The sequence below is a fragment of the Aquarana catesbeiana genome, linkage group LG05, assembly GCF_042186555.1.
Source record: "Aquarana catesbeiana isolate 2022-GZ linkage group LG05, ASM4218655v1, whole genome shotgun sequence".
Lineage (NCBI taxonomy): Eukaryota > Metazoa > Chordata > Amphibia > Anura > Ranidae > Aquarana > Aquarana catesbeiana.
The window spans coordinates 61,095,670-61,123,186 of NC_133328.1; the positions used below are offsets into that span (position 1 = coordinate 61,095,670).

Genomic DNA, 27,517 nt, shown 5'->3' on the forward strand with positions numbered 1-27,517 from the left:
CAGGCTGCACTGATGTTCATTCAGATTCCATCTTGCTTCTGCCATGCACTATACAGCTCCAGACACACACTAACCTCAGATATGTGTCTGGCCTAAAGTAAACTCCATTTCTGTTTACAAAAGGGTATGCAAAAAAGTTTTGTAAATTTGAGTTATAAAAATATTACTTCTTCATTTTAATCAGCAGCCAGTTGTGATTTTTTTTTAAAACAGCCCAAAAATTCTAACGTGGTTACCTTGTAACCATGGAAAATGGGCAGGTAATCTGTATGCCTTTTGTGCACAGAACACCCCTAAAGCGCACATGTGTTACTCATGTGAGTTGAATATTGATTTTCCCATTGCAACACTAGGATGGAACATTGACAAACAGAATGTCCTGCTGAGGCCCATGTTACATTGTGGGACGCTCTCATTGGACTCTGCTGGTTTGATTTATGAAAGAGAAATAAGCTGTTCTCTTTGCAAGTGATTTATTTTCTTAGATTAGAAAGCAGCCTTTCTCAACCTTTTTACCCCAGAGGAACCTTTGAAAAAAAATGTCAGATCTTAGGGAACCCCTGGTAAGATTAGTCCATTTGGGGTCATTGAAAAAATGCCCCCTACATAAGTGGGAGAAATGCTGTCCTTATAGGAGTGGCCAGAATGACACCCTTGCAGTCATGTATTGGACCTGGAACTATTCAAGCACCATTAGATGGGAGGTCAGTTGGTCACAGCTCAAGAGGCCCCTAGCGAATGCTGGAGGAACCCTAGGATTCCACAGAATCCTGGTTGAGAATATCTCCTCTCAAGGTCGCTGTTAGAAATCATGGGGTCCCATAAGCCTTTCTGGGGCAGCGGCACTGACTTTATCCACCTACGCCACAAAAATGAAAACAAAAGTCCCTACTCTGCTCCCTCCTCCTGGGCCCCTCTGTTGACCTGATGTGACCCAGGGAAATTAAATTTAAGCCCTGGTAAGCAAGTAGAAGCAGTAAAATACATTTATTTAGAAAGAAAGAAAGAAAGAAAGAAAGAAAGAAAGAAAGAAAGAAAGAAAGAAAGAAAGAAAGAAAGAAAGAAAGAAAGAAAGAAAGAAAGAAAGAAAGAAAGAAAGAAAGAAAGAAAGAAAGAAAGAAAGAAAGAAAGAAAGGAAGAAGGAAGGAAGGAAGGAAGGAAGGAAGGAAGGAAGGAAGGAAGGAAGGAAGGAAGAAAGAAAGAAAGAAAGAAAGAAAGAAAGAAAGAAAGAAAGAAAGAAAGAAAGAAAGAAAGAAAGAAAGAAAGAAAGAAAGAAAGAAAGAAAGAAAGAAAGAAAGAAAGAAAGAAAGAAAGAAAGAAAGAAAGAAAGAAATTTGTTTAGCACTGATCAATGCATCACTGTATTGATGTCACTGGTCCCCAAGAAATGAACAATAAAGCTGCTCAGGTCCCCTCTGTCTCTCTCAATGGACTGATATACTCTGAATGGAATCTCTATTTGATAAATAATAAAGGTACTTGCAGGTACCTTGAAGTGACTGCTTTTGCAGTAATATTACCCTCATGTATCAATAGGAGGACCCAAAGCTGTTGCTCAGCCTTCAGGCTCCATGCCGTCCAAATTCAGCTCTAAATTCTGAGTCCTAACTTATGGATACTCTTCCTGATTGTACACCTGCCTAAAAACCTGCCCTACCAAATGTCACCATGAAATTTGGTAGGGCAAGTTTTTAGGCAGGTGCAGACAGATTTTCCTAGAACTTTTTAAAAAATGTTGTGCTTATCATGGAATCCTAGCTAAAAAAGTCGTTCACAGATCAAAATTTGTTCTGTGGTTGGCCCTATTGGCACCAACTGGCTCCAAAAAAAGTCAACAGAACTGTGTGGAAAATTCTCGGACAAACAGTGCCTGAAACTAATCAGGTGCAGCCACTGTTTTGGGTATTCTGACAGCTGAAGGTACAAGTTGTCAGATTACAATAGCCAGCACTGAAGATTTATTCATCCACAATGTTGAGCCCCTGCAGGGCTGAATTAGAGAATTCCTATCTATGGGGAGCTGTAGTCAGTTTACATTCTACAGATGAAGGTCAAGTACAATAGCTTATACAAGGCAGACACACAACAAATTGACCAGAATAAGGGCTTGTGTACATAAATGTTATTTTCCTGCATTTTACCTGCATATGAAACACACCTCAACCACAGGTCAGCAGATTCACATTCACCTCAAGGGTGCCATGTAGTACTTTGATTGCTTTTAACCTGTTTTGTGTTGCTTTTTTCTGGTCGCAACATGTCCTAATGAGATTATTATTATTATTCAGGATTTACATAACTCAAACAGTTTGCGCATTCATTTGAGTTAAAGAGTAACTCCACTTTTGTTGAGAAAAAAACATTACCCTCTGGGTGATCAATGTGCATTGCAGGGATTTTAACAAGCTTTGTTGCAGATTTCTACCTTTTGTTATTCTGAAGAAATCCCTGTTTGTTCCTCTGTTCCCCTGTGCCGTGTGAGTCTAATGGGAGTGGTTTCATAATTATCAACCAGCTGCTGCACCTGCAGGGCTCTAATGAGGAAAATTGTAGGGTCTGCATCCCTTTAGATGTGATTTCCTATTGGGAGTATCTTACCAAAAATCAAATTTTTGTTGCAGGGGATGCCAAAAATGTGACTTGTATCTTAGAGTACACTTTTGGGAAAATCAGTGAGCCAATCACACAAGCAGGAAATTATGTTTCTGGGAGGCGTTCTGTACACATTCTGTGTTCAGAACACCTCCAGGTCGCCATATTGTATTGCACTTTACAGAAAATTACAGAGCTGCAGATTAAAAAGAAAAGTAATTTTTAATAACATTCAATTACAATATGTACACTATATTACATTTTTTTATTTCCTTTTTTTTTTCAACATGAAAGTGGAGTTACCCTTTAACCACTTCAGCCCCGGAAGGATTTACCCCCTTAATGACCAGGCCATTTTTTGCGATACGACACTGCGTCGCTTTAACTGACAATTGCACAGTCGTGCAATGTTGTACCCAAACAAAATTGATGTCCTTTTTCCCACAAATAGAGCTTTCTTTTGGTGGTATTTGATCACCTCTGCAGTTTTTATTTTTTGTGCTATAAACAAAAAAAGAGCGACAATTTTAAAAAAAAAACAATATTTTTTACTTTCTGTTTTAATACACATCCAAAAAAAAAAAAATGTAAAAAATCTAATTTCTTCATCGGTTTAGGCCAATATGTATTCTGCTACACGTTTTTGGTAAAAAAAAATCCCAATAAGCGTATATTGATTGGTTTGTGCAAAAGTTATAGCGTTTACAAAATAGGGGATGGATTTAGAGAATTTTTAATGGTTTTTACTGGTATTGGCGGCGATCTGCGATTTTTAGCAGGACTGTGACATTGCGGCGGACAAATCTGACCCTAAGTGACACTTTTTGGGGACCAGTGACATCAATACAGCGATACATTGATCAGTGCTAAACAAATGTACTGCACAATGTATAAATGACACTGGCAGGGAAAAAGTTAACATTAGGGGGCGGTCAAGGGATTAACTGTGTTCCCTGGGTGTTTTCTAACTGTGTGGGGGATGGGCCTACTGGGACAACACAGAGAACGCTGTTCCTGATTACTAGGAACAGCCAATCTCAGAGTTGTCCCCTATCAGAATGGGGATCCGCCTTGTTTTCATAGGCAGGTCCCCGTTCTGCCTCTCTAGCGCGATCGTGGGTGGCCGGCAGACACCGAGTCCGCTGGACCCGCGCACATGCTCTCTCGGTGTGCAGCATGCACGCGCCCACACTATCTCATGCATGGACCGGCATACAGGTACGTCAGTTTGCGCAGCTGAGCCGCCTTGCCGCAGTATATCTGCGGAAGGTGGTCGGCAAATGGTTAAAGGCAAAATAGGTCAAATTCAGCCTTCTTCCAGGATTTGCTTCGTTTACATGCATTTGAACATCCCTGCTTTAAAATTCAAAAGCTTTGACAGCAATCCCAGTTTACCCAAATCCTAAGAAGCACATAATAAACTTCATGATGTCAAACTTCAGTTCAGTTCCTCTGTGTCATTAGTAAAGAATGCTTCTAAACGTTGAAGACAAATGAATAATTCTACACAATGGGCAGAATGAAAAGAAAAGAATATATCAGGATTTCAGAATGTCTGTTGCCGAAATCTTGGACATGTCACCTACATGGCAATAACCAGCCACTTCCTACACAAAAGCAGATTATAAATGGCCCATTGTTATTCTAAATAAACAGAGTTGAGAATCAACATTAATGCCATCCAAATAATGGATGATGGCAAATTTCCAGGCCCGTTTAATCCGGAAAGAATCTCCTCTGTGCGATTTGACTTCCAGTTAGCGAACACACTGGAGGCAATTAAAAACTGTGAATTTAAATGGCTCATTATGAAGGAGTCCCAGAGTGATATCTTATCATTAGCCTGGGGGTTTCAGCACTGCGAACAGGCGGAAGCGGCTCTGTTTATACAAAACACAAGACTCTTCGCTTCTTCCTAAAAATTCTATTTTAAGCTAAAGGGCCATTTGTTCACACATGGTATATATAACATAGACGTTGTGTATAAAACATTGCCTATGAGATCTTGCATGGTTTCTAAATTTAACTGGATATAGTTTCAAATTGGGGCATGTTTCAAAGATTATGGTGCAATTATGTGGCAATCTTCATGGATAACAAATGATTGCAGTGCATGAGAACCAACCACTGAGACATGGCCTTGGCAGCTTGGAAAACCTTTCACTTTCTGTGGAACAAATCAGCTGTGGGCAAATTCTTCAAAGTTACATTATTTAGAACTAGCTCTTGTGGAAGTCGGTTCCACATTTTCAAAGCTTATTGTAAAAAAGCCTTTCCCTATGTGCAAGTTAAACCTCATTTTATAGATGCAAAAGGTGTGCTCAGTTATCATTCGCAATGACCTCAGAGTGAACAACTTTTCACCAAATTCACTACATGGATCATTTGGGTCTTTATAAAAGTTGGTCATATTCCCCATTAAACTCCTCTTCTGAAGGAAGAATAAATTCTGTTCAGTTAGACCCCTTTCACACTGAGGCAGTTTTCAGGCATTTTAGCGTTAAAAATAGCGCCTGTAAAGCGCCTGAAAACTGCCTCTCATGCCTCATTTCTTCAGTGTTGTCACAAGAAAAGACATAATAAAATATTTACAAAAATGTAAGGGGTGTACTCACTTTTGTGAGATACTGTATTTATGGAACTTTTTTTTTTATATTAGTAATGGCAGCGACTTATAGCGGGACTGTGGTATTGCAGAAGACAATTGGACACTAACTGACACTATGACATTTTGCGGGAACCAGTGACACTAATACAGTGATCAGTGTTAAAAAATATGCACTGTCACAGTACTAATAACACTGGCTGAGAAGGGGGTAGCCTCCCTGGCGGTTTTCCCGACTGTGGCTCGGGGTTAAATTTCAGTCCCATTAGCGGTAACCCCGAGCCACACTCGGGATCGCATTGCAGGATCCTGGGGCAGCGTTACTTACCTTGTCCCCGGGATCCTGCGATGTCCCCCGCAGTGTCCGAGGGCTCCGTCCTCCTCCGAAGCCTCTCCGTGCCAGGCTCCGTTCCCTGCAAGCGGCGCGACGCACGGGGGCGGAGCCTGGCGGCAAATTCAAAAAAATGTCAAAATCATAACACATACAGTACTGTAATCTTACAGATTACAGTACTGTATGAAATGATTTCACATCCCTTTTGTCCCCAGTGCTCTGGCCCATGCCCTGCATGCAGTTTTACATGATATACACTGTTCTTTCTGCCTGGAAACTGGAGATTGTCCATAGCAACCAAAAAGTGTCCCTTTACGTCAAAAGTGGCTTTAGACCAGCTAGAAAACAGCGATAGTAAATTAGAACACTTGCAGAATTGAGCGATAGTGAATTGTGGGGAAATTTATTTTATTACTATTTTTTTTAATTTTTTTTAATTATTTATTTTTATTTATTATATTATAATTTATGTTTTTGTGTTTCAAACTTTATCATACCCGGGATATCTACTAGACTCTGGTTTGGACAGATTTAAGTGTGTTATTGTTAAGATTTACAGACCTACAATATAAAACGCCAAATTTCCATGCAAAATAATTGTACCGCTTTCAGCACCTAAAATCCGAAATAATCATACCGCCAGGGAGGTTAAACATCTGGGGGTGATCAAAGGGTTAAATGTGTGCCTAGCCAGTGTTTGTGTTTACTATGTGGGCTTCTTTTACTAGAGGAAGACATGGATTCTAGTCTCTGCTTTGCAGGAACACAGAATTCATGCTTCCCCCATCAGAACCCGGATCTGCCTAGTTTACATAGGCAGATCACCAGTCTGTGTAGTTTACCAGTGATTGGAGGGTGCCAAAGAAACATCAAGTGCCAAACACCTGCAATTTTTCACAGCAGAAGTGGCCCGCCGGCGGTGTGCACGCGCCCCCTGCAGGCAGAAGTGCAGGATCATGCATATATATGTGCTCCTGCACACAACTGCCACCCAGTAGCAGTAAAACTGCTATAGGGTGGTCGCTAAGTGGTTAAAGTGGTTGTAAAGGGTGAAGGTTTTTTCTATGCATGAAGCTAAAAAACCTTCAGTGTGTAGCTCTCACCGCAGCCCCCCCATAGACACACAGAGCTTGCTCTGGGGGGTACTTTACAAGGGGGAGGGGCCAGAAGCACCAGCGGGGGACCCAAGAAGGGGTGGATCGGGGCTGCTCTGTGCCAAACCATTGCACTGAGCAGGTAAGTATGATGTGTTTATTATTTTAAAGGAAAAAGAAAAAAAAAACTTTAGAACCACTTTACTTTAGTTGTTCTTCTCTGTACTGTCTCCAGTTCCACAGCATAATTTTTTTGTGAAATGGTTCCCAAAACTGAACTGAATATACGAAATAAGGTCTTATTAATGCATTGTGGATTCATTATATTTCACACTCTTTAAATTTTTACACAAAAAAGCATATTGTTTCGCTCTGGAAACTGCAATTTGCCATTACATGCTGTTATTAAGGTTATAATCTATTGGAACACCCAGATTTTTGCTCATCATTGATTTCCCTAGATCAGGGATGGCGAACCTTGGCACCCCAGATGTTTTGGAAATACATTTCCCATGATGCTCAACTACACTGCAGAGTGCATGAGCATGATGGGAAATGTAGTTTCAAAACATCTGGGGCGCCAAGATTCACCATCACTGCCCTAGATGTACCCAGGGCCCCTGATAAGCCAGTACAACTAGCCCTGTTGTACCGGACCCAGCCACCAGGGGGGCCCAGGCAATCTGAACAGAGTGCAGAATAAAAATGTTGTAGTCTTTCTCCAACTCCCCCCCTCCTCTGCTCCTCCTTCAGAAGCTGTTCAGCTGCTCTCAATGAGGACTCACTCAGGCTAAACGTCTCAGAGGCGGAGCCTGACTGTGAGATCCTGTAGTTTGAGTGGGCGGGAAGGGGTGTGGCCGGCTTTGAGGCTGATTGTTCCAGGCTTCTTCAGGTAGCACACATGAGCTACATGAACAATATGGTGGCAGTGGATTTGGATTTTCAGGGGACTGCAGGTTAGCCCAGTCACATTAACTACAATGTAAAGTCAAATGTCTGCTTTTTCATGTAGCACAGCTGTCCTGACTGTGAGAAACTGGGTTTTATACTGAACAGCCATATTTCTCACATAAGTGCTACATGAAAAAGGAGATGCCATCAATGTCAGCAAACCCCACTTTTTATTACTTCTATCTAAATTTTTAGATCACTGGTTCGCACCATGTCTGGAGCTGAATCACACAGGAATGCACTGTACATTCCTGTGCCATTCACATGCGGGTCCGTGCAGTGCAATTTCAAGCTCATTTATTTTGAATGGGCTAAAATTTCAATGCACCAAAAGTAGTGTATGCACTACTTTTTAAAATGCACTGCAACCAGATCACATGGTGATCCAGGGCTGGCAGGAGCACAGCAAACACACTATGTTTGGGACCTGCGTTTGAGGTGTTATTAACTTTTTGTTGACACCTGCCGCAGATCGCAAAAGCAGTGCGTTTTGCATGCAGGTTGAATTGTACAGGAATCCACAGCGCGTTCCTTCACAATTCAAATACAGGCATGGTGTGAACCGGTCTTTAGACATAATATTACTTCTCATAAAAAGTTTAGAAAGTTTGTTTTTAAAAAGTGGGCTTAGCTGACATAAATAGCATCTCCTTTTTCATGTAGAACTGTTTGACTGTGAGAAACTAGACAGTGCAGTTTTGAACGCAGCACAGTGTCATCTGCATCCTACACACAGTCATCTTAGACTCCAATTAACCACACCCCAATAATTAAGCATAATTTAAACCACGTCCGTTTTTCAGCTCCATGTGGCGCATATTTTTAAATTGGCCACGCCCACAATTTAGCCTTTATGTATACCCTAGCCTGTCTGTATACCCTAGCCTGTCTGTATAGGGGTAGGGCCAGGGGTGGGGATAAAGGAGGGACCAGGGGTGGGGCTGAAGGGGGCCCAGTCAGGTAGGCTATACGGGGTCCCCAGAATTTCTATCAGCGGCCCTGGATTTACCTCCCCTGGGATATATGATGATGCATGTTTTTAGCCACCAAGTGCATACATTTATCAACATTAAGCCCTATACAGTGGGGACAGAAAGTATTCAGACCCCCTTAAATGTTTCACTCTTTGTTATATTGTAGCCATTTGCTAAAATCAAAATTGCAAAAATGTTCTGTGTTTTCTGTCAATATGGGGTGCTGTGTGTACATTAATGAGGGAAAAAAATGAACTTAAATGATTTTAGCAAATGGCTGCAATATAACAAAGAGTGAAAAATTAAAGGGGGCCTGAATACTTTCCGTCCCCACTGTATAGTTACAATTATACTGCATGTAGCTCAACTTGCAAGTCAAGGGCATCTTGTAGGAACCATATATCACTACATTGCTTTGTATCATGTTTATAGCTTTGTCATCTCTGGGGACTTCGCTAATATGTTCAGAGATGTTAATCTTTGATAATAATATATTGGGTGATAAGGCGAAAGTGCATAATGACAGTCACAGAGGGGGTCATAAAACTGTTGGATAATGAATAAGAACACCCATGTCTAAATCTAGGCTATTATCTTTTGTGTGAAATAGACCTATCATTCTTAGTGCAAAAATTCTCCTTCTCCTCTTCGGAATAGTTTTGAAATTTCCTTTAAGAACTAAGGTCTTCCATAGTGTGGTCCGATTGTGAGAAATGGTGTCCCACAGGTGTGCAGAACTCATCTTCTTTGTGTTCCTTGGTGGTGTATCTGTGGAAATTCATCCTTGTCGCAACATCTGTCCCATTTCACCAACGTAAGCTACATTTTTTGCATTGGATGAGGTACACATTATTACTGGAGGTGCAGTTGTATTATCCTGTGACAGTGAAGGTCCCTTTTGTGTGTGTGTGACACTTTTAGATTGATTTGGTTGCAGAGGGCCCTGCTCCTTAGAGCTTACAATCTAAGAGGGAAGGTCAAGAGATACAAGAGGTAGTAACTGTGGGGGATGTGCTGGTGGAGAAAATAAATGTACAGTTGTTAGGTGGTGGACCGGATAGGCTTCTCTGAAGAGAAGGGTTTTCAGGGACTGTCTAAAAGCAAGCAGTGTAGGAGCTAGTCAGACAGATTGGGGTAGGGAGTTCCAGAGGATGGGAGAGGCTCAGGAAAAGTCCTGGAGGCGAGCATGGGAGGAGGGGACGAGGGAACTAGAGAGCAGGAGGTCTTGGGAGCAGACACTGAACAGTTGGTAAGGTGGAAGATTAGTTTATGTCTGTGGTTGGGTGGTTGTCTGAAAGCCAGTATTGGGGAATGTTGGAATATTTCTTTCAGAGTTTTATCCTCTGTTATGATGGGTTGTAAATCTTTGATTATCTTCCTTGTCCCTTCTAGTGCAGGATTGTATGTGGTTACTAGAGGTACACGGTTATTTGTTTTTTTCTCTTTGTATCGAAGTAGATTTTCTCTTTGGGTTTTCAAGGTCGTGTTTATGCCAGTGTTGATGGTTTTGTCCTTGTAACCTTTCTTATGGAAGGAGCCTGCTACTGTTCTGAGATGTTTATCTCTCTCTTCTGGTTCTGAGCATATTCAGTGGTATCTGATGGCCTGGCTGTGTATGATTGCCCGTTTGGTGTGTTGGGGGTGAAAACTGGAGCTGTGGAGATAGCTGCATCTGTCAGTGGGTTTCCTGTATATCGCAATGTGAACCTTGTCATCCCTAAAGCATACTGTGGTGTCTAGGAAGTTGAAACATGTGTTTGAATAATCCATTTTTAGTTTGATTGATGGGTGAAAAGTGTTGATCAATGAGTAAAATTTTTTTAGATTTTATTCACCTTCTGTCGATATGATGTAAATATCATCGATATAGTGATAGTATCTGTATGGCTTTTGTTACATGCTGTGAAGGAATTTGTCCTCCACGTCAGTCATAAATAAGTTTGCATATTGGGGTGCCATTTTACTTCCCATAGCAGTACTCATACACTGAAGATAGATGACATTATTGAAAGTAAAGTAGTTGTGTGTAAGAATGAATTTGATGAGCTGTGTAACATCCTAGGCACTGTATTTGTGGTTTGGTGAGAATGATAAGAATGTGTGACGTGTAGCCCAGTGGTGGTTGGTGCTCAAAATTTTTTGGGGGGGCAAACAAACTGACAAATTCTGAAAAATACTGAAAAAATAAGACACCAATTGCAGACTCACTTTGCCATCAAATGCAGCCACTGTGCCCATCAAATGCAGCCACTGTGCCCATCAAATGCAGCCACTGTGCCATCAATTGCAGCCACTGTGCCCATCAATTGCAGCCACTGTGTCATCAATCGCAGCCACTGTGCCCATCAATTATAGCCACTGTGCCATCAAATGCAGCCACTGTGCCCATCAAATGCAATCACTGTGCCATCAATTGCAGCCACTGTGCCCATCAAATGCAGCCACTGTGCCCATCAATTGCAGCCACTGTGCCCATCAAATGCAATCACTGTGCCATCAATTGCAGCCACTGTGCCTATCAAATGCAGCCACTGTGCCCATCAAATGCAGCTGCTGTGCCCATCAATTGCAGCCACTGTGCCCATGAAATGCAGCCACTGTGCCATCAAATGCAGCCACTGTGCCATCAAATGCAGCCACTGTGCCATCAATTGCAGACACTATGCCATCAAATGCAGCCACTGTGCCCATCAAATGCAGCCACTGTGCCATCAAATGCAGCCACTGTGCCATCAATTGCAGCCACTGTGCCATCAATTGCAGCCACTGTGCCATCAAATGCAGCCACTGTGCCCATCAAATGCAGCCACTGTGCCATCAATTACAGCCACTATACCTATCAAATGCAGCCACTGTGCCCATCAAATGCAGCCACTGTGCCCATCAAATGCAGCCACTGTGCCCATCAAATGCAGCCACTGTGCCATCAATTACAGCCACTATACCTATCAAATGCAGCCACTGTGCCCATCAAATGCAGCCACTGTGCCCATCAATTGCAGCCACTGTGCCCATCAAATGCAGCCACTGTGACCCCCCTCCTGCCTGCTTCCTGTCTGACCGGCACTTAGCCCATCTTGGTGGCGGGTCAGGAAGCGGGTGACGGCGGCGAGCTGTTGGACGGGCAGCGGGTTAGGCATCGGCGAGCTGTGTCCTTCATGTGTCACTTCTTTCTTCCTGTTAGGCATCCAATAGGAGCGCCTGTCCTTTCAGCCAAGCAGGTGACAGGTATTAGACCCGTGCTTCCTGTTAGGAGAGGCGGTTCAGTGTTAGAAAAGCAAATATTCATTGGCTTTTCTAACACATCTGTTGGGCTCCAAGCGCAATGCTCTGCACTCCAAGTCCACATTATTTTGGAGCCTATTAGAGTCTATGGCTCTAATCAAACAACAGACTTGGGGGGGTGGGGGCACACCCAAAAAATGCATTTACATTCAAGATGGTGCTGCTAAAGACCGCAAACAGAACAAAATAAATGACAGCGTACACATACAAAAATGACATATAAAACCTGCAAGGCTATTTAAAACACCTGAACATATTCAAAAATGTGGGGATTTGGTTACACCTTATGGCCATATAGTGCTAAGTTCACAACTGCGTCAAAGTACCCCATTATCAGTGGGTCCTACACTATTCATAGAATGAAAGGTCCTGCATCTCAACCATGGGAGACAAACTCCTCTTTATGGGAGAACTATAAGGACTCCTCCTATAACACAGGTGGACACTAATAAGAGGTAATGAAGGGGGGATGGGGTGCTTCGGTCCAAGGGATCTGGTCAGGACCCTTACAATATACAAACAACAGACTTGGAAGGCACACTCTAAAAATGTGTTTACATTCAAGATGGTGCTGCAAAGAGACTGCAAACAGAACAAAATAACTTACAGTGTACACATACCAGATCCCGTGGGCCGAAGCACCTCATCCCCCCTTCCCCATATTTTTGAATATGTACAGGTGTTTTATATAGCCTTGCTATTAATGTAAAAAAATAAATATGTATAAAATGTAATTTTTGTATTTGTGCGCTGTCATTTATTTTGTTCTGTTTGCAGTCTTATAGCAGCACCATCTTGAATATAAACTCATTTTTAGGGTGTGTTGTGGCGGGGGGGCATCACCCCTGTCAGAACAAAATAGCACAGCAGGGGAGATCGCTGTACTAACATCAGATAGTTAGTACAGCGGCTTATCCTGAGCTGCCAGTTTTTTTTTCCTTCAGCTGCTGGGTTGAATGAAAAAAAAACACTTGTAGTGTGTACTAGGCATTAGTCCCCTGAAGAATTCCTGCATATCTGACAATGACTGTAAACTATCCAATTTGGTGGTTGGGCAGATAGTGAGGCCTTTGGAGAGAACTCTTATTTCTGGTTCGAAAAGTTTATGATTTGACAAATTGATTTCTCTGTTACATCCACATTTTCAGTCAGGTTGGCATTTACACAAAGGATACGTTGGGATTCTGGAATGGTGTCCAGGACACTGATAGCAGGAGGTATAGATGTGTTGGTTTTATGTTTGTTTAGGTTGTATCTAAAAGGTCTGCTCTTGGTGTAGCTTTTGGAGGTTTTTTTTTTTGTTTGCCTGTTCACTTAGGTAAAATGCATTGAAAGTGAACCTGTGCCTCGTTCATGCTCACCAAAATATTTACAAGCAGTAAAAACACTCCTCTCTGTATCTAAAAGCATTGAGAAGGAATTCATATTCACAACACAGACATTGAAATCTTAGATCTTTCCCTATTACTTTTTTGTACCAGAATCTTGGCAGCGGCCAGCCCCCTAATGTCTATTCTTATTCTATATGTAGTGGTATTCTTATTCTGTATGTAGTGGTATTTTATAGTAGTACAGCTCCTGTTTTGTATGCTGGCTATAATTCATAGTAGAAGTTATTATGTCTGCATGGTCACTGCATGGTACCGCTTCTCTTGCTTCTTGGAAGCGATTCTTAGCATCTGTTTTTATTTGCTTAGTGCACTACACAGCTTCCTATGTCTGCCAACATCTCGTTTTTGTGCTCTTAAATAACTTTACTGGAGGTGGAGAATGATATAGTGATGAGTGTCATCTAGTCCAAAATCAATAAATGTATTTTAATATACTCCTAGCATACATGCCTGAGTTTAGTTTTCTGAAATCTCCAGTTCAGGCAGAAGTAAGGAGCAGCCCAATGAGGCAATCAGGCTCGGCATCATTGTACTGTGCTGTCCATCTAACGCTGAAAGCTTTCTGGCAGGGGATGATTACTTAAAGCGGGGGTCCACCTATCTATCGGTTTTTTTTTTTTAGTTCATTCACAAACTTTTCTTCTCAGCATTACATACTCACATATTGTGTGTAATATGTCTGCCTGTGTCAGATTTCGTCGGAAAGAATAACTTATATTATTCACTGAAGGCGGTTTCCATCTTCATTGTGGGCATTTGAAGCCCACAAGCATTTATTTCCTGGATGTGGTGAATGCTGTGCTCCCAGCATTCACCGCTCGTTCCCGCACATGCTCAGTGGCGTCCTGGGAAGCCTGAGACTAGCTCCCAGGAGTCTGGGAGAGGCTAGAAACACACCTACTCCCACAGGAGGAGAACCAGGAAGTGCAAAGAAGAATAGAAAAATAAAAGGTAATTACGGCGATTTACATTTTTTTAAGCGGCATGTCAGCATCTAGGCAAGGAAGAGAATACATACAGATATTGTTCAAAATTTGGGTGGAACTCCGCTTTAAAGCGGAATTCCACTCAAAAGTGGAACTTCTGCTTATCTGTCTCCTCCCCCCCTCCAGTGCCACATTTGCCACCTTTCAGGAGGGAGGGGGAACAGGTACCTGGTTCGGACAGGTCCACAGCCCGGTCTCCCAGAAGTTCAGCCCCCTCCTACTTCCTCCGCCACCGGACCGGTTAGAAAGTGCAGCGCAATTCGTGCATGCACAGTAGGGGACTGGCTGTGAAGCTGAAGGGCTTCACCGCTGGGTTCCCTTACCAGAAATGGTGGCGGCTGCACCCGAAAGCCGATCTAAAGATCGGCTGCGGTGCCGACATTGCAGGCTCCCTGGACAGGTAAGTATCCATATATTAAAAGTCAACAACTGCAGTATTTGTAGCTGCTGACTTTAAATGTTTCGTGGGGGGGCTGAACCTCCTCTTTAACCTCCCTGGCGGTATGATTATGTCAGATTTTTGATGCTCAAAGCGGTACATTGTTTTGCATGGAAATTTGGCGTTTCATATGGTAGGCCTGTAATTCTTAGTAATAACGCACTTAAATCTGTCCAAACAAAAGTCTAGTAGACATCCCGGGTATGATAAAGTTTGAAACACGAAATCATAAATTATATTATAATAAATAACTATAAATAATTATAACAAATAATAATATAATAATAATACAATGTATTCAATAATGTAATCAAATCAAAAACACTGAACACTGAAATTTGCTCAGTTGCAGAATTGTCGCTGTCGTTACTTTCAGGGTTTGATGACGAATTTCCCCACAAATCACTATTGTTCAATTCTGCAAGTGATTCTAATTTATTGTCGCTGTTTTCTAGCTGGTCGAAAACCACTTTTGACGTAAAGGGACACTTTTTGGTTGCTATGGACATTCTTCAGTTTCCAGGCAGAAAGAACAGTATATATAATATAAAACTGCAAGTAGGACACTGGACAAAGCAATTTAGGGACAAAAGGGATGTGAAATAATTAGATACAGTAATGTAATCTGTAAGATTACAGTGTACTGTATATGTATTGTGTTTTTAACTTTTTGAATTTGGTGCCGGGCTCCGTCCCCGTGTGTCGCGACGTTCGCAGGGAGCAGAGCCCGACACTGTGATACTTCGAGCGGAGTAAACAGCCAGCGGACACAGCGGGGAGACATCGCAGGATCCTGGGGACAAGGTAAGTAACGTTGCCTGGATCCTGTGATGCGATCCCGAGTGTGGCTCGGGGTTACCACTTTTGGTAGTAAAAATTCACCCTGAGCCACACTCGGGAATACCGCTAAGGAGGTTAAGGTAGGCATACATGGATCGAAAACTACAGATCGACTTCTGCACATCCAGCCTGTTGGGTTTTTCCCTATTAGTCAGCATTAGTTAGTGTCCCACTACTTCCTCATTATCCATTTACAGGCTGAAATTGGGCAAGGGCAACACATTATGGGCTTGCTTTACTAAAGGCAAATAAGCTGTTGACTATGCAAGGGAAGTTTTCCCCGAGTTTAGTGAACAACGTAAAGCTCTACTGACTTCTATTGTCCCATCATGTGCAAGCAAAAAATCTGTTTCTTTTTCTGTGCATGTGATTGGTTGTTCTATGCAAAGTGAAATTTAAAGTGAAACTTCAGGGTTTTTTTTTTTGTTTGTTTTTTTTTAATTGACAATTTTTATTAGATTTTTCCAATATACAAAATATCAAAAGGTAGAAAAGAAAAAAAAAAATTATATATATATATATATATATATATATATATATATATATATATATATATATATATATATATATATATATATATATATATATATATATATATATATATATATATCAAGGACATCACAGTCCCAGTAGGAACCATCCTAAGTTTAGCAGCTCTATTACAAGACCCCTTGACAGTTGACAGAGTCGAAAAATGCCAACAGTAAAAATAGGAGGCAGAAGAGAAAAACAGACGAGGTCAGAGGAATAGTAGACAGCTGGGTTTGACGCTCCTGGGGAGGATGAGAGCTTACCATTAATACAGACAAAAAGCCATTAAGCATTCATGTGGGGGTTTCCCCGCAAGTGCCAAGGCTTCCATATCGCATCATGCCGCTAAATTTTCTACATAGTCAATAGAGGTCGGGGGCGCTTGCCTCTTCCACTGGAGGGCAATAAGACACCTAGCGGCTGTAAGAATATGGCGTGTTAATTTCTTAGCTAACTTAGGCAGGCTATTGGGCAGTAGACCTAATAGAAAAACCTTGGGGCACAGCGGGATGTCTACCTCAAAAAGCCTCTGGAGAAGGTCCTGGACTGATTTCCTTCAGGTTTTTTTTAAAGTCAGTAGCTATAAATACTGTAGCTGTTGATTTTTAAAAATCAGATCCTTACCTGTGCCTTGGGTCAAGCATTGTCTTCCCATAGCCAGTTCTTATTACTGCTATGGATCTCTGGTGCCACCATCTTGGTTACAGGAGCGAGTCGTGGCTTCCTGAGGAACCACAGGCAGCTCCCCATTCTGCTAGCTTGACCTTGCATGATACTTTGTGAATGGTCCTGCAGCCTCCTGGGATTTGTGACATGTCCCAGGAGGCTGTGAGAGGGAAGAGAAGTGGGGCTAGGGGTGCCATCCTTGAAAAGGCGAGGATTGCAGTAAGTGGGAGCGAGTACTGAAAAAAATCAGTACTTGCTCCCCCTCCCCCCAAAAAAAACTGTAAATCATTTACAAGCTGGCAAACCAGCAGGACTTTTTGGGTGAAGGTTTTTGCTATGTTTTTTCTTTTTGCGTGACGTTCCACTTTAACCACATTTGCTAGCCTTACTTTTCCTTGCAAAGTGAACAGTCTATTTGCCTTTAGTAAATCAATCACTATTTTTCAAGTGCAGTGTAGTCTGTGAGATGTCCAAAATTTGCTATGCTACCTCCAGAAATGACTGCAATGCTCTTTATCTAGAAGTCAGATTTAAGGCCATATTTCTTTGCTATACATTGCTGAAAAAAATAACACCTGATTTTGTAAAACCCATTGAATTCAACACATTACAACAATATACTGTATGTTATGTTACGAATAATCTATTAATCTATTATTTTATGTTTTCTAGGACATCCACGATATTTTAACCAGCTCTCAACTGGTCTGGACATGGTTGGCTTAGCAGCAGACTGGCTGACCTCAACTGCAAACACCAATATGTAAGTATTGTGAATATAATGAACTTGTAACTTTAGCAGAAGATACATATATTGTCTACTATACAATGTACAAAATATTGTGTGTAGTAAAAACATATGCTGATTGTATGTGAACACTGGGGATACCCATAAATGAGCTAAGGTGCCTTGTATCTAGTGCTTACAGAATTGCTGTAAAGGCAATATACTGTATATATTGTACTATAGCAAAGACAGTCTGAATATGATTGACATTGACATAACAATTTTTAGAATGCAAGATACAATTATAATGGAATATACTTGTTGTGGTGGGTTTAAGGTTGTATGTTGCTAGCATTTGCTAAGATTGCACTGTATAACCTAAAAAATAGAATAAAAATCAACTTGTGTCACTTAATTGAACTATATGTTGTGGGCACATATTGAGTTCTGGGGATGCCCTGATATAGGTATGCAGGTGTTAATGGTGGATCTGTGGAGGTTTTGTATATGGCATGGTCTGTCATATAACTCTGGAATGTACAATGCAATGAGATTGTTGAAAAGCCCTAGTGCTGCATGCACTATGGATGAGGTTACCATACTTCTGAGGGGTAGTATACAGTGGGCACAGTAATCTCTGTGGGTGGTGTAGCTGGGATGGCTCTAGATTGTCTCAACTGGTCTCTTTTAGACTTGTGCATGGCGGAAAATTTAGTTCCTTTTCGTTCGTAAAAGACATCATTTCGTTCTGGTACATTCATTATGTTATGTTAATTTGTTTTCAGATAATTCATAATTTCTGTAGAGTATAGCTATTCGTTATAACGTATCGATTCGTTTTATTGTTTAACCACTTGCCGACCAGCCGCCCGTCATAATACCGCAGCAGGTTGGCTCTAATGCGCAAATTGCTGTAGCTGTACGTCAGTTCGTGCAATAGATACAGTGGGTGCGGCGCCAGAGCCGATGTGCATGACACGCGGCCGCAATGTCTGCCGGCCACCCTCGATTGCTCCACAGAGAGCCAGAACAGGGATCTGTCAATGTAAACTAACAGATCCCCGTTCTGACAGAGGGGAAAGAGATCGTCTGTTCCTAGTAATCAGGAAGAGCGATCTCTCTCCTCCTCCAGTCAGTCCACTGCCCCCACAGTTAGAAACACCTCCCTAGGGAACACTTAACCCCTTGATCACCACTAGCGTTAACCCCTTCCCTGCCAGTGTCTTTTATACAGTAATCAGTGCATTTTTATAGCACTGATCACTGTTTAAATGTCACTGGTCCAAAAAAGTGTCAAAAGTGTCCGATATGTCCGCCGCAATGTCGCAGTCCCGCTAAAAATTGATGATCACCGCCATTACTAGTAAAAACAAAAATAAGAATAAAAATGCCATGAATCTATCCCCTATTTTGGAAACGCTATAACTTTTGCGTAAACCAATCAATATACGCTTATTGTGATTTTTTTTTACCAAAAATATGTAGAATACATATTGGATTAAACTGAGGAACAAATTAGTTTTTTTATACATTTTTTGGGGGATATTTATTATAGAAAAAAGTAAAAAATATAGTTTTTTTAATAAAATTGCTGCTATATTTTTTTGTTTATAGCGCAAAAAATAAAAACCGCAATGGTGACCAAATACCACCAAAAGAAAGCTCTATTTGTGGGAAAGAAAGGACGTAAATTTTGATTGGGTACAACGTTGCACGACCACGCAATAAAAGTCAGCGAAGCAGTGCCATATAGCAAAAAATGGCATGGTCATTAAGGGGGTAAATTCTTCCGGTCCTTAACCACTTGCCGACCACCCGTCGTCGTTGCATGTTGGCTCTTGGAAGTGGAATATCATTGTTATGGTAGCAGCTAGCTGCCATAACCCCAGTATCCTCTTCTTCAGTGGGCGGTCGGCTTTCAGATAAAAAGTGGTAGATTTGCCGCAAGATCACTTTTATTGGTGGCGGGAGAGGCCCACCCTCCCGATGCGCGCCACTGCCCTCTGCCTCTTACCGGTGCCCTCCGCTGCTTACCGGAGCCGCCAGCGATCGGATCCTGTCCCCTCTGTGGTATGGAGCTAAGTGAGGGGAAGATGACCCCCACTCGGCTCCATACCATCGCAGGGCGGAAGCTACTTCAAAATCACATTTTTTTTTATTGCATTTTAATGTAAATATGAGATCTGAGGTCTTTTTGACCCCAGATCTCATATTTAAGAGGTCCTGTCATGCTTTTTTTCTATTACAAGGTATGTTTACATTCCTTGTAATAGGAATAAAAGTAACACATTTTTTTTTTTACAGTGTAATAATAAAAAATAAAAGTAAAATAAATCTGTAACCCTAAACATGCAACCTGTAGAATTTTTTAAACATCGTCTATGGAGATTTTTAAGGGTAAAAGTTTGTTGCCATTCCACAAGCGGGCACAATTTTGAAGCGTAACATGTTGGGTATCAATTTACTCGGCGTAACATCATCTTTTACAATATAAAAAAAATTGGGCTAACTTTACTGTTGTCTTATTTTTTAATTTAAATAAGTGTATTTTTTTCCAAAAAAAGTGCGCTTGTAAGACCGCTGCGCAAATACAGTGTCACAGAAAGTATTGCAACGACCGCCATTTTATTATCTAGGGTGATATAAACAAATATATATAATGTTTAGGGGTTCTAAGTAATTTTCTAGCAAAAAAAAATGATTTTAACCTGTAAACACCAAATCTCAAAACGAGGCTCTGTCCTTAAGTGGTTAATTGTTTAGTTTTCGGATAATTCGTTATTTATCTATGTATATATTCATGATAATGATTCATAGTTCAGAAAGTGGTTTGTTTATTGAAACCATCAACACACACAATGACAATATCTCTTCTCCTCTGCTCAAATACAATACAACACTCTTCTCACTCAGTTCTCAGGAATGCACTTTGCAAGTAATCCATCCTCCAGCACAAAATTAATCAGCTGATTGGACTGTAAGATTTACTCTGTAAGTTGACTTTTTGTTTCATTAGACCTTTAACGAATTAACAACTCATGCCGAATTCAGTCCTTATTTTCGTTATAATTTCTTTCATATTAGTTGAAATTCGTTATTTTTTTCTTCGGACATTTGGATGCAAAATTTGGCCGAATTTTGATTCATTCCGAAACAAATTGCACATGTCTAGCATCTTTCACCCTGACATACCATTGGCCACAGCAGTGTGCTCCCCATCCCCTAAACCTTTGACTCCATCATGAATATTAAAAGGAGATTGTCAGAGGGAAAATAGAAGAAGTATCAATGCTCACTTTTTTGAAGTTGCAAGCTCCAGGTTTGTCTTCTTTATCCATATTTCTCTATTGAATGTCCCAGGACCTGGAACAAGCATGTGGCCAGTGAAGTGATGAGGTACATAACTACCCAGTGACTGGAGAATTATACCTTCACAAACAAGTTGAATAATTTCACAGCTCAGTAGCTGTTGCATTGAAAAATACTTTCACATACAGATATAAAAATAGTCTTTCATCCAAACCAAACCTTAACTCTTGAACAGTCCTTGGCATAAAAAAAAGTTGGCATTTGTTATGTTGATAATGAATGTACCAGGTGTCTTATTTCCCATGTAAATGTATTTGACATTTCTAAACTTTCTCTTACAAGACTTTTTACTGAAATTTAAAACATGACCAGATAGTCAGTCAACGATAAAACAACAGTAAACACTGTTAGTACTCAGAAAAAGTTGCAGTCAAGTACAATATCATAAGGTATCATATAATGAGATGCCCAAAAAGAACTGTTTGGGGTAAGGAAAAACAATTAGGGATACAAAGTTTCCCAAACATGGTATGGACATAAATATACTTGGCTAAAACGTCTTTGCTGTTTCTTTGCCTGGTAGATTCACCCTCTCTCTTTGTCCTGGTGACCATTGTCACAGAGACAGAAAAGTCACAGGAAATCAAAAATTTTAGAGTCACCAGAACTAAAGGTGAGGGGTCATTACAATTAAAGACACCTGATCCAGTAACAGCTGTGTAAGAGAGGATTTCACTCACTTTGTAGACATTTCCTTCCACTTCCTGTTGCATCTCTAAGACAGGAAGTAAAAGATGGGACACGAACACCAAAAAAATAAAGGGCTGTAAACCTTTCCCACTCAACCCAAAAATGTAGTTACCTCTTAGTTACCTGCCTTTAAAAGCCTCTCCAAACCACACATATTTAAAATAATTAATACACAGCCAATATCAGTTGAAGAACATGTCTTATCTCCCATTTTATACGCCTTATATTTACTTATGCAGCATCTGATTAGCAATGAATGCTACTGCTTATAGTTACCAGTACTCACAAGAACCTTTCCACCTATTTTTACCTAGGAGGCAAAGCTGTTACTGTGGTGTCATTTATCGGCTTGTGCTACCATATCCTACTGTAATATGTCAGTATGCTGATTGTCGGATCGGTGAGTCTCGCTGCAGGGGGCGCACAGGGAGCGCGCAAAGGGGAGGACGTCCTATGATGGCATCCCGGAAAAACAGGTCCATGCTGTGGCCATCATTCAGCTATAGCGTGGACCTAAAGTGGTTAACAGTAGAGCAGCTACAAACTTGTAAACATTGCCACCTACTACTTGATGTAGTTGCTGCACAAAATACATGAAGAATGTATTCCAACACCTCCACTCAACAACTACTCCTTATATTAGTCCCATTTTAGATCGCGGTTCTATAGATCCGTTTCTTGTAAGTGGTTTTGTCAAAAGCTCTGATCCACTTTTGTTTCTCATGGGTTGCATCTAATCCCATGAATATGGCTCTGGTTTTAATGCTACGAGAGCAACATAGGATAGACTTGGGATGCTGTTATTGCTTCTGGTGGATTTCCTGATTGAAGCCTCTTTTCTGGCCTGATTTTTTCTTTTACAATATTTGGATTGTCTTCGTTAAAGCTGAGTTCCACCCAAAAGTGGAACTTCTGCTTTAAGCACTCCTCGCCCCCTTACATGGCACGTAGCATGTAATTTTTTTGGGGGGGGAGTGGGTGACTAGTTTTGAGTGGGACTTCCTGCCCCACTTCCTACTTCCGACTACAGGCCACCTAGGTGGCTCCTCTTCTCCCCCTAGGCGCCCCCTCCCTCTCAGCAATCTTCTGGGACACGTCACAGGTCCCAGAAGATTGCCTGTCCAGTCGGAGACCGAAGTTTAAAGTGTTTATGTTAGTTCATTAAATTTTGAACACACTAAAGTTTCATAGAGAATTACACTTCTACTGATGGTTACCTTGTTTGTGTCTTGGAGTAGAATTCTGTATCCCTTTTGACATTCACTGTACCCCACAAATACACCCACCTTTTCGCAAGCATCCCATTTTAAATGTTTTTCTTTTGGGATGTGCACCTGGGCTTTGCTTCCAAAAATGTTTAGAAGGTTAAAATTCGAGGCTTTTCAATTCCACAGTTCATATGCAGTTTTCTCAGTTGATTTTCCTGGTAGTCAATTTTGGAGATAGCATGCGTAATTGTGTCGTAATTGCCTCCCCCCCGTATGTGGTTGGCATATCTGCATCAAACAGCATGGTTCTTCCACTCTCACATAGAATATGGTTCATTCTTTTTGCGACCCCATTTTTTTCTGGGTTGAATGGTACAGTAGTTTGAAATATTATGCCATACTTTCTGAGAATCGAGTGTGTGTTATCACCTGTATATTCAGTTCCATTATCTGTGTGTAATACACTCTGCATTTTGCCAGATTTTTTACTTACTTGAGCCAGATACTGTTCAAGTTTATTTGGTACTTCACTTTTGTTGTGTAAGAGATATAGGGGTTTATTTACTTAAGCTGAAGAGTGCAATATTAGGCTCACGTCTGCAGAGAAACAATCAGCTTCCAAGTTATATTGCCAAAGCTTCATTAAACAAACTGAGGTTAGAAGTTGATTGGCTACCATGCACAGCTGCACCAGATTGTGAGCGCTCCAGTTTTAGTAAATCTCCCCCATAGTGTAGTGTACCTGGAGTAATCATCTATAAATGTAAGAAAATACTTCTTATTTCCTGGGGTCAATATTTCCATTGGACTGCAAAGATCTGAAATCAAAAGGTTTCTTAGCTCTGCCGTTACTTTGCTTTGGAAAGGCTCTTCTTGTCATTTTTCCTTTTATACATTTTATACAGCTGGTGCATTTCATTGTTTGATTACATGGACTAATGTTTATTCCACTTGCATAGTCAATCTCAGGTAATTTCTTTATTATGTCAGCACTTATTTGCCCAAGTCGTCTGTGCCAGGTGTGAATGCAGTTTGAATGTTTTTCCTCTTTGGCAGTATTAATAACCTCATTGCAGTTCAGCTGATACCATTCATCTGTAATTTTAGCCTTTGCATGTAAGAGATATCATTTTGTGATGGCACAACTGTCCTCTTGGAAGGCCTTGTTTTTGAGCTTCTTCACTGACAAAAGATTTTCAAGAGCAGGGACATAGAGGAAACTTTTCACAGGTTTCTTTCTGGTGACACTCTGGGAAATAGGACAGCAAAGAAAACTCTTATTCCTTCTGATTCCATTATTTGACCATTAGCTGTGGTGATTTTTTTGTTTTACTCTGGTCAATGTGAATAAAGAAATTTTTGTAATTTGTCACGTGATTCATAGCTCCTGAATCAACACACCATGCCTGCAAAGATGAGGTGCGACTTTTGGGTTGAAAAACATATTCTTTTTCTGAAGCAAAAGAAGTTTCTCTCTTTAAACTTTTGGCCTTTTGTAGCTTAGTTTGTTTTTGCATTCTAGCTTTCCAGATTCTGCAATCTGCTTTGTTCCTTGCACACAAAACATTAACGTGTTTCTTGTTGCATGTTACTGTTTTTATTCCTATTTTTCGTCTTTAAAGTAGACTCTGCAAATGTACCAAGACACGGCAGTCCATGTAAACTGACAGGCCAGGCAAGGAGAGCATTAATCAGAGAAGCAGCCAAAAGGCCCATGGTAACTCTGGAGGAGCTGCAGAGATCCACGGTTTAGGTGGGAGAATCTGTCCACGGGACAACTATTAGCTGTGCACTCCACAAATCTGGCCTTTATGGAAAAGTGGCAAGAAAAAAGCCATTGTTAAAAGAAAGCCATAAGAAGTCCCGTTTGCAGTTTGCGAGAAGCCATGTGGGAGACAGAGCAAACATGTGGAAGAAGGTGTTCTGGTCAGATGAGACCAAAATTTAACTTTTTGGCCTAAAAGAAAAACACTATGTGTGGCGGAAAACTAACACTGCACATCACCCTGAACACACCATCTCCACCGTGAAACGTGGTGGCAGCATCATGTTGTGGGGATGCTTTTCTTCAGCAGGGACAGGGAAGCTAGTCAGAGTTGATGGGAAGATGGAGGGAGCCAAATACAGGGCAATCTTAGAAGAAAACCTCTTAGAGTCAGCAAAAGACTTGAGACTGGGGTGGAGGTTCACCTTCCAGCAGGGCAAGGACCTTAAATATACAGCCAGAGCTAAAATGGAATGGTTTAGATCAAAGCATATTCATGTGTTAGAATGGCCCAGTCAAAGACCAGAGCTAAATGCAATTGAGAATCTGTGGCAAGACTTGAAAATTGCTGTTCACAGACGCTCTCCATCCAATCTGACAGAGCTTGAGCTATTTTGCAAAGAGGAACGGGCAAAAATGTTCTGGCGTAATTTCCGATGCAACACCGAGTGTGTTCCATGCTGGTTCTGAGACAACATGACAGATATCTGGCCGGTCATTCCTCTCCACTCCTCTCATGTTCACATCTAAACACCACCATCCACCGGGGACCCGCTGAGTGACCACAGCATTATATTGTTGTATTGTTGTATGCCTATTGATCTTTATATTAGTGTGAGTAGCCATTTGGCTTATTTTAATTAAATATACCATTCGTTGCATCTTCTGCTGCACTTAGTTTTTGGCGTACCTTGTTTTTCTCCCAGATCTCAGCTGAGTGAATTTAATAGGATAAAAATGGTAATGTATGAGTTCTCACTATATATTATTGCATAGCTTGTCTTCCTGAACTGATTCCTCTCCCCCATTCGTCAAGTAATTCTGACACATTGCACGGAGGCTGTAATTAAACTGATTATTACAAAGATTATTATTACCATGCTTGACTGAGCCGTCTTCTTGCAGGGAAAATTGCTTGAATTCTAGAGCTTATATTAGTATGCTCTACATAGTTTTCTATGTAACAGAAATCTGTCATTACAGCAATATATTGGCTTCTGTAGTTGGCTTGTCCTTATGAAAATGCTAGTGGCCTGGCTGTCATGATAATGACTATGTAATTATAAATACATTTTACTATTACTTCTTGCATTCCATTTGCTTTATGCTCTTTCCAGGTTTGTCTCAGAGAAACTAGCAATTCAGACACAGCCAGGTAACTAGCATTTTCAGAAGGAAGCCGCTCTGAATTTGCAGTGATATATGCGGTATGCGGTACAGTTTTTCACCTTTATGATTGTCTTCCTCTATACATTCTGAGTTTTCCTTACTTGTCCCCTTTTGCCTACAATACCAAAAACTCCCAGGAGGCTGAATCCCCTGCTAGAAGGAGTAGGGGCACATTGAGTGTAGGAAGGGGTTACCAAACAGGCGCCCGAGGGCTTTTTATTTTAGCGGGAACGCAGGAGAACAGAATTCCGGCACCTCCAGGACTGACTGTATGTATTGGCAAGGGGAACTGTGGTGTGCTGCAGGGTCTATTGGTTTTCGGTGCTGGTGTATCTATTTTAGCTGAAGGAGATCTATTTCTGCAGGGGGGTATATTGTTGCTGAGGAGGTCTATTGTTGCTGGTGGGGGACCTACTGTTGCTGGGGGTGGGTCTTATAATGCAGGGGGGGGTAAGTTCTTACTGGGAGAGATCTACTGTTGAAGGAGGGGTCTATTGTTGCTGGCTGACAGAGAGTCTATTGATGCTGGCTGTGGGAAGATCTGTTGTTGCTGCCGGGAGCCTATTATTTCTAGGGGGGGGGGGATTTTTTTGTGGTTGGTCCATTGTTGTTAGGGGATCTATTGTTGTTGGTGGGGGGCTCTATTGTTACTGGCTGCAGGGGATCTCTTTTACTGCTTTTCTTGTTATCATTACCAAATTCCATTCAAATTACTTAGCACCATAAAATGATACCTGGTTCTGTATTGTCTGAAAGGGTAGTACTGGGAGGTGGGTAGGGCATGGAACCAAGGAATGGTGTTCAGAGGTGGAAAGGGGCAGAGAAAAGGGGTGACTCAGAAAGGGGGAGTTCCTGCACCTATTCTCTGAGAAAAAAAGCCCTGCAGGTGCCACTGCCCATTGACATGGGGAAATCATGCTATATGTGTCACCTGCCCCATAGCTGTGTGAGATATCACTCACAGATGCCAATTGGCTACATCATCCCACCAGGCCCCACACCAGAAAGACCCCATCTCCTCAGCCACCATCATTGGTCTGTTCCTACCTGTCCCATCACCAGATTTCAGAGCATTTTGAAGTTAACAGTCCAGAACACCAAATACCCTCCACCAGTTCTTCAGCACAGCTCAATTGTTTTACTCAACCCATAGGTTTGGAAGGGGAATACCAAACACATGCAAGGCCTCGCTTCTTCCATGATGCAGGCCCTGTCCCTAGGAAAGTTCTGGACCGCAGCAGCTCTAGGATAGGGAAGCACCATTGAGAAGGGTATATTTGACATACACTAAATCTGACATCTGACTGAAACCCTCACTGACAGCCACCATCCCCATCCCGAACTGTCTGCTCTTTCTTCTGTACACTGATGTTTCACAAGCACAAGCACTTGAAACACTCTTGTTCAACTATACTTCATTCACTCACTTTATTGCACACACTGTGATGGCACATATGAACTTACAGCAGGTAAAATAAGCATTAAACACGTCACCATTTTTTTTTTTTTTAAACTGGTGTTTATTAATCTTTAGCACATAAAGGATACATCAGAAACATATTACATGGATAATTCAGTGTACAATTATCGATTCATCAGTATCAAATGTATTTTTACAAATAAACAGAATCCCCTCTTCTTCCCAGCCCCATCCTACATATATTCAAAATGGGATGTCCTT

At 41.3% G+C, this 27,517-nt stretch overlaps 1 protein-coding gene across 1 annotated transcript in view; it reads left to right on the plus strand.

The window, feature by feature from the left end:
- Positions 1-27,517, plus strand: part of GAD2 (glutamate decarboxylase 2) — a 133,117-nt gene that overhangs the window by 33,600 nt on the left and 72,000 nt on the right. Inside the window, exon 5 of the mRNA XM_073629789.1 lies at positions 17,361-17,451. Coding sequence (XP_073485890.1) covers positions 17,361-17,451 — 91 coding nt within the window. The remainder of the gene's footprint in view (positions 1-17,360; positions 17,452-27,517) is intronic.